This window comes from Ovis canadensis, chromosome 12, assembly GCF_042477335.2.
Source record: "Ovis canadensis isolate MfBH-ARS-UI-01 breed Bighorn chromosome 12, ARS-UI_OviCan_v2, whole genome shotgun sequence".
NCBI classification, from domain to species: Eukaryota; Metazoa; Chordata; class Mammalia; order Artiodactyla; family Bovidae; genus Ovis; species Ovis canadensis.
Window position 1 is genome coordinate 67131037 of NC_091256.1, and position 10949 is coordinate 67141985.

General features: G+C 47.2%; 1 protein-coding gene across 1 annotated transcript in view; it reads left to right on the forward strand.

The window, feature by feature from the left end:
* TNN (tenascin N) overlaps positions 1 to 1917 on the forward strand; it is a 59711-nt gene extending 57794 nt beyond the window's left edge. Inside the window, exon 18 of the mRNA XM_069546121.1 lies at positions 718 to 1917. Coding sequence (XP_069402222.1) covers positions 718 to 858 — 141 coding nt within the window. The 3' untranslated portion in view covers positions 859 to 1917. The remainder of the gene's footprint in view (positions 1 to 717) is intronic.
* Positions 1918 to 10949: the final 9032 nt, after the last annotated feature.

The following is a 10949-nucleotide window of genomic DNA, read 5'->3' on the forward strand; positions in this document are numbered from 1 at the left end:
GTCATAACATGAAATTTAGTTTTCAGCAGGCTATTCGTTACCCTAGAGCTAATATCTGTACACTGTAAATTGAAAATGATTTTACACAATTGGCCAATTAATATGTTTATTTTTGTCTTTAATTTTTTGTAAAGGAAAAGAATGAAGCATATCACTGAATTTAATCACTGCTGGCCAGGTTGACCCCGTGTTGTCTTTGCAGCTGCTCTGGCTTCACCCGCCTCCTGGGCTTACACCCCCATCCTCCAACCCCAGGGGGCTTCCCAGTCCTCAGCCTGTCTAACCTCAGCTGCCCAGCAGAGGGCACACACTCCTAGATTCCTCTCTCACTTCTTTATAAGTATCCCAGTCTCCTTTTCTGTCCCTTGTGCAGAGAGGCACGGGCTTCACAGGTGGCACAGTGGTAAAGAACCCACTTGCCCATGCAGGAGGCTTGGGTTCGATCCCTGGGTTGGGAAGATCCTCTGGAGAAGGAGATGGCAACCCACTCCAGTATCCTTGCCTGGGAAATCCTGTGGAGAGAGGAGCCTGGTGGACTGCAGTCCATGGGGTTGTGAAAGCCTTGGACCCGACTGAGTGACTAAAGAACAAAGCAGAGAGGGCGTGGTTTCCCCGTAGAGAAGCACTCTTTGGTGCCGTAACCCACTCCACTCTCCCAAGCGCCTCTTCTTGATGTTGCCTTGTTTATTTCTTGGCTTATTTATTTATTTGACATAGGGGGTGAACTGGGAGCCGTGGAAGGGACATGAATTCTCCATTCCTTTTGTGGAGTTGAAGATCCGACCTCACGGCTACAGCGGGGAGCATGTCCTGGGCAGAAAGAAGCGAATGCTGGGAGAAAATTCGAGAACGTTCTGACGGCCCATTTGTCTACATACGGCACAAGAGGAGATCAGCCCAGGGTTGGGGCCATCCGTGTAAGCGTGGGGTGGGGTGGGTAGTGGTGACTGGCTAATGGAAGTTTGAAGAATGCTCATAGCCCCTGGCTTCTGAGATAAGGCTGGATAACCTGCAGGACAAAGCATGTCACCAAGCTCTGAGTCATGCAGCTTACTTCCCTGTCACCTACCTTTTGCCCACGTATATTGGGGGCCTGAAAATCCATACAAAAGTAGCTGCATGGTGTGTATGGGAGAGACAGCACTGAAGCTGCAAGGTTTTCTGTTCTATCTTCAGTAACAAATATATGGGGTTAGGGGAAAAAAAAGTGAAGAATCATCTAGTATTTCACTAATTGGAAATCTCAAAATTGGTGTGTGTGTATATATATATATGTATATACACATAGTTCTACTAATACAATCTACTGTCTAAAAAGAAGCACCAAAGAGGGGTTTCTCTTTGATGACAAGGGGCTGATAGTAGCCTGAAACTTACCTTCCATTACCACTGGATTTGGGGGGAAAAAGGCATAAATCTTCCCCCTTTTAAAAAATTGCTGATGTTATTCAAGGGAACTAGAAGAGACAGAGAGTTGAATTTTGCTAAGTTCTGACTGGTATCCGGCATGCTGGAAACCCCAGCTTCCACATTACTGCTATTTTGAGGTGCCCCCTACCATCCATCTGCATAATCACTTTTGTAGATCCACATATGTTGTGAATAAATTCTCACTTATTTCAACCTTGAATAGTTTGACTCTCTTGGTAACTGGGTCCTCCCAAAGACTCTTCTTTGTCGCTCCTTCATAACATCAAGTCCTCCGCCTGCCTTCCTCTCCCCTACCGCCTATTCTGTTGGACCCCTGGGTTTTCTGAAAGTGCTCAGTACCAGATGCTTATTGTCTGAATGGACACTTGGCAAGGTCAGATCCTTTTGTCTTATTTTCCTATCTCTCTGGAAGGTTTTTCTGTAGCAAAGTCAGTAACAATTGAAAAAAGTCAAATTCCTATTCAAGAAAAAATAAAATAAAATAAACCACTGATTTAAAAAAATCTGCTGTGTGTTATTTTTCCCATGTAAGTGCACTTGAATTCTAAATTTAACCTAAGTGCAAGCAAAGGTACAATATGAGCGTTATAGTGGAATTTGGTTGGCCATGACCTCTTACTGTTGTGATGGTAAATAATGGTATTTGGAACCAGGAGAAGTGAGTGAGCGAGGAAGAAGACAGATGCTCTACAGGCTGCAATCCTCCTTCAGGATTGGGAGTCCTTTATTACCTCGGGTTCTCCAGGTTTTAACCTCTGGCCAAATGCCAAGCCATACTTTTGGAATAGTGTTTGTCAACCTTTAAAATGTTCAGCATCCCCTTGGCTCCTTTTATACACGCACTGAGCAATGCCCTGGCAACTGCTCAGTCTGATAAAGGGCAGTCTGGATGAAGTACTGTGTAGGTGTTGGGGCTGGTAGTTTAAAAACAAGCTTGCACCTTGTTCATTGATTCAAGGAGACTTTGAGGCTCTGCCTGCTCACCAGGTAGTGTGAGGTGAGCTCACAGAGCTGGGTGAGCCAGTTCTTGCCCTGCTGGAGTGTGTGTGCTATCATGCATTCATGCCTTCATTCATTCATGCCTTCATTCATTCAGCAAATACTGATTAAGCCCTGTTACATGCTGGTCTACTCTAAGTCCTACTGCTCTAGAAGTGAGCCAAGCCCAAGATTCCTGTCCTTGTGCTGATATTCTATCGGTGGAGGCTGATAATTAATAGACAACAGATATCCATACAATTTCCAGAAGTGATAAGTGCCATGAGAGAAAATTATAGTAGGATCAAGAGATGGAGGTGGAGATTGGTGGCAGTCCTGAGGGACTCCGTAAGCCTCTCTGAGGAGCAGATATTTGTAGAAACCGTCTAGATGTCTTTAGTCTTGATCCAGCTTCCTTAGGGCCAGAGCAGGAGCTAATTTCCTTGTCAGTTTTACAGGTCCTTTTGTGCAGCCTCTCAGTCCTGAGGCCTCTCATCTCCTGTATGCAGGTAAAGTCTCCACTTTGCTGACGCAGGAGCCCTGTGAGCACCCCAGTGGGCACAGCCTTTTTAGAAAAGGAAAGCCACCTTTGCAAAGTGGATCAAACCCCAGGATGATTCAGAGTTGGGGGTGGAGTGCCTGGTGGGCGGTCTTCCCAAATTGAATCAGGCTTCTCAGATGTGCCTAGGGAAGAGGACTGCTGTGCCCCAGCCCTTCCGACTCTGCAGGTCTGGGCTGGGGCTGCTGATGCACAGGTGACTGCTGTCTTAGTAGCTCTGGCGAAGGGGGCCACTCGCTGATGGGCTGTTTGCTCAGGAGGCGTCTGACATGGTAGCCAGAGAACTTGTGGGAAACTGGAGAGGTTTTTTGCATTCTTTCACCTGTAGGGTTCTTGCTGCCCTGAAAGGACAGGACAGAGAAAACCTCAATTGACTCCTCAAGGATTCCACTGGGGCAGAGAAGGAAGTTGGTGGGGGTAGGGGCAGGGAGCTCATTTTTAAAGGATGTTTGCCTGAAGGAGGAGGACATTCCAGACCTAAACTTCTGTGCCTAACCTCATTTTAACGTAACCAACTCCGGGAGCTCCTGCTCTGGCAGCTGAATATAGGCCCCAGAATAGATTTCTGGGTAGACCTGCATTTCCAAGGGTCAGAAACTTTTCTTAGAGTGAGATTATGAGCCATCAGCATTTTGAAGCTTCAGGGACAATTCCTACTGGTTAGGACAAACCAAATAAAATAATCGTAAAGGAAACCAACCCTGAATATTCATTGGAAGGACCGATGCTGAAGCTGAAACTGTAATACTCTGGCCACTTGATGCGAAGAACTGACTCATTGGAAAAGACCCTGATGCTGTGCAAAATGGAAAGCAGGAGAAGGGGGTGACAGAGGATGAATGGTTGGATGGCATCATCGACTCAGGGGACATGATTTTGAGCAAACTCAGGGAGAGAGAGTGCAGGACAGGGAGCCTGGCATGCTGCAGTCCACGGGGTCACAAAGAGTTGGACACGATTGAGCGACTGAAGAACAGCAAGAAACAAAAGCTGTCATAGAAGGGACATGTGGCATAGCCAGGCACTAGGGTAAAAGTGAGGACAGAGTATCACAAACAGTTGATAAAGTCTCCTGAGTGGTTTCCTGTTCCATGGGAAGTGCTAGCCAAGCCCTGAGTGATAAGCAGAACACAGCCCCTGCCCGCAGTGCGGTGGAGACAGCTGTGGGGGCGCCCAGTGGGCACTGCGATGGGGAGAGAGCTGTGAGCAGAGCGGGGTGCCCCAGAAAGTGTTGCGGCTGTGGTATCAGCATCATGTCTGGAAGAACAAATCTGGATTCGCCAGGGACAGGCGAAAGGCTGGGGGCAGGCAGGGCACCTTGGGATGAGGTTACCTGATGGCAAAAATGAGAATGGATGGAGTGTGGTGTGTTTCAGGGAGGAAGATGGTTTCTTGGTGGGGAGCCATGCTGGAGAGACAGGCAGGAACTCATCTCAGCCATGTGAGCACGGTGGTCTCAGCTGGCATCATAGTCCCAGCTGTCACTGATCATCAGAATCAGCTGGAGCTGTCACGTAACCAGACCCTACTTCACCCCCAGAGATGCTGCTTCTATGGGTCTCAGCTGAGTCCTGTGCAGCTGTGCTTTCTAAAGCTTCAGGGGCTTCTGACATACAACTGGGGCTGAGAACCACAGCTAAGATGAAAAAGTTTGGGAGGGGCAGTGGAGAACGCTGAGGGTGTTTAAACCTTGGACTGACACTTGAAGTGAGACACATATTTTGGGAACACCGGTCTGGTGACAGCATAGAGAATAGAAGGAGGCATGGAAGGAAGCAGAGATTCACAGACAGTGAAAGGTTGTTGCAATAGGCAATGGGTATGGGCTTGAGTGAACTCCGGGAGTTGGTGATGGACAGGGAGGCCTGGCGTGCTGCGATTCATGGGGTTGCAAAGAGTCGGACATGACTGAGCGACTGAACTGTACTGAAGGGCTTCCTGGGGGGCTCAGTGGTAAAGAATCCACCTGCAATTCAGGAGATAAAAGAGATGCAGGTCCGATCCCTGGGTTGAGAAGATCCCCTGGAAAGGGACATGGCAACCCACTCCACTGTTCTTGCCTGGAGAATCCCCGCGGACAGAGGAGCCTGGTGGGTTATAGTCCATGGAGTCGCAAAGAGTCGGACACGACTGAAGCGACTAAGCAGGCAGGCACTGACTTCCTTGGCCTGAGGCGGAAATGGTGGGAAACAGCAGAGCACAGATCAGTAATGTTAATAGAAGGAAGGGTTAACAGGACTTGAGGGGGATGGGTGGTAAATGAGCGGAGGGCTCCATTCATGGCAGAGTTTAAAACTGGTTGTTCTTGCCAGTAGCTGCTTCTGGGAAGAGGGTCCCAACATTGACGCTGGTCACATGATGTCCAGAGTTCTGCTTTGGGGAATTCCCTGGCGGTCCAGTGGTTAGGGCTCTGCGCTTCATTGCTGAGGACCTGGGTTCAATCCTTGGTTGATTCCACAAGCCGTGTGACTCAAAAAACAAACAAAAAAACAAAAAAAACACTGCTTTTTAACTTGGAATTCTCGGGGATTCAAGGATCACTAAAGCCAGAAAACGCTGAAGGAGCTAGGGAGAAAGAAAGAAGAAAAAAAAAAAAAAATGACCCAAGGTATTATGATCAAAGGGATGCCCTGAAGGAAAAGACCAGGTGTGTTGTATGAGGAAAGGGAGGCTGTGGTCGGGTTGGAGTGTCCCGGGAGGGGCTACAGCGTGGGAGTGGAAAAGCAAGTATAAATAATGAAATGCTCTCAGCGAAAAGTAGCCATTTACAGGAGAAAGTCTTCCGCTAAAAATATTTCCGAGTCATACCCTTAAGCCCTTCACCGGGGCAGCGGAGAGGATCGGGAGGTTTCTGTCAATAAAGAGTGCAGATCAATCAATACGTTTGGAGCCCGCGGCCCGGCTCAGGGGCGCGCTGTTCCCGGCCAGGCCAGCAGATGGCAGTGTGGTCCTACCGGGAACCTCTAGCCTCAAAGCTCCTTTCCTCTCCTACAGCGAGGGAAGTTCTGCGGGTCCCACGTTTCTTCCTTCCCGGGTAAATTCATCTGGAGAGTCAGCCTGTGGGGTACGACTCGCCATCCGGCATCGCTTGGTGGTTGCACAGGCAGTGTTGCCGCGCAAAACAGGTAACTGAGAAACTGTAATCCACTGCCACCCGCTTTTTCATCTCAGCCGCTGTTCTCAGCCCCAGTTGCATGTTAGAAGCCCCTGGAACCCTTTTGAAGGGATTGCCTGGTGAGCTGGGGACTGTCTCCCCCAACCTGGTCTACTGGGCTGGTGGTCCGGCAAGGGGATGGGGGGCGCCCCTGGAAGGGGTTTTAGGCAGTTCCTAAAGCGCAGCTGAATCCACTTCCCAATAGGCCTTGTGTTAGTTTCTACGGAGGAAATGGGAAATGGGTTGAGATCTGATTCCATTGGTGTACAAAGGAGTTAGGTTCTCAGGTTAGCCCAGAAAAGCCTGTTCATTCTATAACACAGATTGCAGTGCACTTTTAATGACCGAAGTAGAAAACAAAGGTATTGTAGTATTGCAATTTAAAAAGGAAAAAAAAAAAGGAATGAAACAATTACTTATTTTGGCAAGTGAAGAAAATTAGGTTTGATGAGAGAAGGATAAGGAGGCCAATGAGGCTGGCTCTGTGTTCTGTGCTGGTCTCAACCTATCAATAACCAATGTTTTAGTTGGACTGGCTTTTCTGATTCTTATCTTAAGACACCCTTTAGCAATAACTATTAGGAAACTTTGAAAAAAATAAAGGTTTATTTCTTACAAGGCCTGGCAATTACACTACCTACCTGGGGCTGCGTGGTGAGGTTGTGGGAGAGAGAAAACAGCTCAAGAGAGAGTGAGCTTAGGGTTCTGCTTTTATTGGGGTCCATGGTGGGGGCCTAGGATTTTGAGGGATCAGTCTTTCCTGGTGAATTTAAAGTGCAGGAAAAGAAAAAAAAATCAAGTGGCCCAAATAGTCAATTACTGAAATCACCCGGGATCTCTAAAACAAAGGCGCCACAGTGTGGGGAGGCAGTGCAGGTCTTCATCTAGTTGTGTGTGTTTGCAGTGTGTTTATCCTGCATAGTGGTCTTTGAAGTGGGTGCTTCTGCAATCCAAGCTTAAGTCAGGCACTTGGATGACAAAAAAAAAAAAAAAAAAAAGACAGAACTCTCAGAGCTCACACTGCATGGTGGACCACCTGAAGGAGACATTGAAGTGTAGTGAAGTTGCTCAGTCGTGTCCGACTCTTGGTGACCCCGTGGAGACATTACAGAATGTCTAAAGACTTGTGGGCAGAGCCCTTTATTGGAGTTGTTATTGGAGTTTTTGACCTATAGGAGGTGCTGTTGCTAGTTAAGTCTCTTCGGAGCCCAGATCAGCGGACTGGATCGCATGGCCCTGTGTGCCCCAGGGGCCCTATGGCAGGAGTCTGAGGGTTTTGGTTTGCAATCCAGGTTTGGGCAAGTTGCTCACTTTGTCTGGGTCTCACTTTCATCTTTTATAAAATGGGAATTTACTCACAACGTCAGTTGCTGCAAAAGTCACATGAGGTAATGGAAGTGCCTTTATGAGGTAGAAAGCACTCTGGTAGGATAGAGGCCTTGCATCTTCAGTTTCCATAATTTCACTCAAAGTTTTGGGATTTTTTTTTTTTAATGATAAATGTGTGCCAAGTTGCTTCAGTTGTGTCTGACTATTTGCAACCCCATGAACTGTAGTGTGTCAGGCTCCTCTGTTCATGGGATTCTCCAGGCAAGAATGCTGGAGCGGGTTGCTGTTTCCTTGTCCAGAGGATCTTCCTGAGCCAGGATCAAACTTGCATCTCGTCTTCTGCACTGGCAGGCGGGTTCTTTTATAAAGGTCTATCTCTAGCCAACACTAAGGTATATTTACTATGGATAGGCGCTAATAGGTTATTATGGCTTGCTCACAGATGGAAGAAAGAGAAAGGGCAGAGCGAGAAAGAAAGGTTAAGTAAAAGAAAAGAAAAGGAGAATCTGTCTACATTTCACAAAAGGTTTCCTTGGAAATGTTATGAATTGAGGTGTTAGCAGTAGAAGACCAGCAGATGAAGCATGGGGCTGTGCACACCCCCAGAGGAGCATTTCCCAAATGGTGTTCCTTGGAAGCCTTGCTCCTCCAGATGTGCTAAAAGATAAGGTTTCATGGTCAAATAAGCTTGAGAAAACTCTGAGTTCAGCAGAGTCACACCCATTTCTTTATTCCAGTACCCATTAGAACTTTTAATATGATTCTTGCAGACTTCAAGAAAGAGGGGGAAAGACTTGGTATGTAGCACTTTGAAAACTTGTTCGACTATAGGATGATTTTGGTTTCTGAATATCTAGATAATATTTCTCAAGGTATGGTTCAGAGACCACTGTCATCTACCTAGTGTGCTTGTTAGAAGAGCAGGTTGTCTGGTCTGGTCCAAGATATAATAAATCCAGCAGAAGGGCAAAGAGGAAGTTGGGATCTGCACTTGTAAAAAAAAAAAAAAAAACCACAAGGGATTCTTCTTCTTTTTTCCCTTAATCAGTGCATTTATGTAGCGTCTAGTGTGCACTAAGCCTTCATGCTAGGTATTGGAGATACATGCTGAGTAAGTTACAATTCTGGCCTCATAAAGACTAACTCTAATATAGGTGAAAATGGAATGGAGAGCTGGGGACGTGGGAAGAGTGTAGTCTGATCTTGTGATGGGGAAGACTTGAGTGGTTAGGGAAGCTTTCCTAGGCAGTGATGTAAAGTCTGGAAGGCTTCACAGAAATGTTTGTAACAGCAATTACGTTTGTGAAAATCCCTTATCTAGCAAATGAGTGTGACATCGTGATTGTCCCATGAAACCCCGTGAATCTTTAGCACATTTCATCTGAGGATCAACGACATAGCTGGATTGATGTTCTAAGAGATGCACTGCTGCTGCTAAGTTGCTTCAGTAGTGTCCGACTCCGTGCGACCCCAGAGACCCACCAGCCAGAGAAGCGCTGTTGTAAGGTGAAAAATCACATTGACGCGAACTCTCTCCTGATCTGGCCACCAGGGGCGCTGTCACCCTAGGGTGGCTTAGTGGTGGGCAGCGGGGCTTGATGCGAGGAAGGATAGGTTCTTAAGAAGTTCACTTGTCACATCCTATAAATTGGGAGCCCTTAGTTCAAGGAGTATTAATAGCACTGTAAGCAGTGCAGTCTGTGGTGAAATGAGGGAACTTATTACACCAACAGGAACAGAAAATGTCCATTATTTTCAGTTCCTATCTCCTTTGACCTGTCTGCACCATTTGGTTCCATGGACTCTGGCTTTCTTCTTGAACGTCTCTTTTCCTTTGACTTCTAGAGCACAAGTCTCTCATGATCTTCCTTCTGTCCTCAATAATAAGGAACATTTACTGAGCACTTACAATAAGCCAGGCTCTGCGCTAAACGGTTTGTATGCATTATCTCATTTAATCCTCTCATCCCTCTGATATAGATACTGACTGGCATTAATTCTGCTCAGAGATTAAGTCTGGCACGTACATTACACAATTGTGGGAGCTGGAGTTAGCCCTGGAATCGGGACAACCCAGTCCTTGCCTCCCACACTGACGGTGGTCCTCGCCAGGCTAAGCCTTCAGGCTTTAGGTGATGCAAAGAGTACCCTCTTTTTCCTGTTTCCTCCTCTGCAGCTAGCTCTCTTCTGGGTGACAGCTTCAGGGGACCCCTGCCCCCTACCTGACTGGACATGAGCTTTGAAACTTCCCTCTTAGAAAGCAGTGACCAGCTGTACTAGAATGGTCTCTTGTCTTGTCTGTTCCCACAGCCAGGCTGTGAGCCCCTCCAAATGCCTTTATATTGTGGCCACCTGGTGTGCTTGGCACATACTAGAGTCAAAAATGTAAATGGAACAAATAGCCTCCAGAGGGAGTTATTAATAGATAGTTGCATACATAGCCCTTCCTGAATGAAAATGTCACAGGTATTTCAAAACATGCCTTTGAACCTCTGGCAGAGACTGCAAGTGGTGATAAAGGCATTCTTCTTTTCAGTTTTATAGTCCCATGACTTTGAATTTAGGAATTGTACTAAGGGCAGAGGGCAAGGGGCCAGTGGAGAGTGTTCTGGTGAGCTGAGAATGCTCACAGCGTTGTGCACATGTCCATTCATATCCCAAACGTCAGGGCTGAGCCTGGACAGGTGGAGCTGATGGTATTGAACTCTGGCAACCACCCAGGTGTGCAGCAGCCCCGCCTCCCCCAGATGCAGTCTGGACAACATTCCCTCCATGAGGGTGGAAAGTTTTGAAAGTCCTGGAGGAAAGAACAGAGAGCTGAGTGAAAGGTCTCTGTCCTCAGTTGGTCGTAGAATATGTGTGATGGGGAAGGAAACCCAGGAATAGACTGCAACTAGAGGAATATCTTCCCTGGTGGCTCAAATGGTAAAGAATCTACCTGTAATGTGGGAGACCTGGGTTTGATCCCTGGGTCGGGAAGATCCCCTGGAGAAGGGAATGGCTCCCCACTCCAGTATTCTTGCCTGTAAAATCCCATGACTTTAAAGTCACAAAGAGTTGGACACGACTGAGCGACTGAACAACAACAAAGTCCCATGGACAGAGGAGCCTGGAAGGCTGTAGTCCATGGGCCACAAAGAGCTGGATGTGACCGAGTGACTAACACTTTCACTTTTCATAGGGATACCAGCCTGCCGTGGGGAAGGTGAAGTGCAGGCCCACCCTGGTCCTTGAAGTGCAGTTAGCATGGTGTTTTGCCAGTGTGTTTGACTGCTCCCCCTACTAGCTTTTAGGCCCACGTTCTCCAGGATGGTGGCCACCAGCTGTGGGCAGCTGTTGAGCAGCTGAAATGTGGCTGATGTAAGTCAGCTACTGGACCTTTAGCTTTATTTAATTTTAATTAATTTAAATAGCTGTATACCGCTAAGGGTACTATATTGGGCAGGGAGTGGACATTTCCATCATTCCTAGTTCTGTTGGACAGTGCTGCTCTAGATG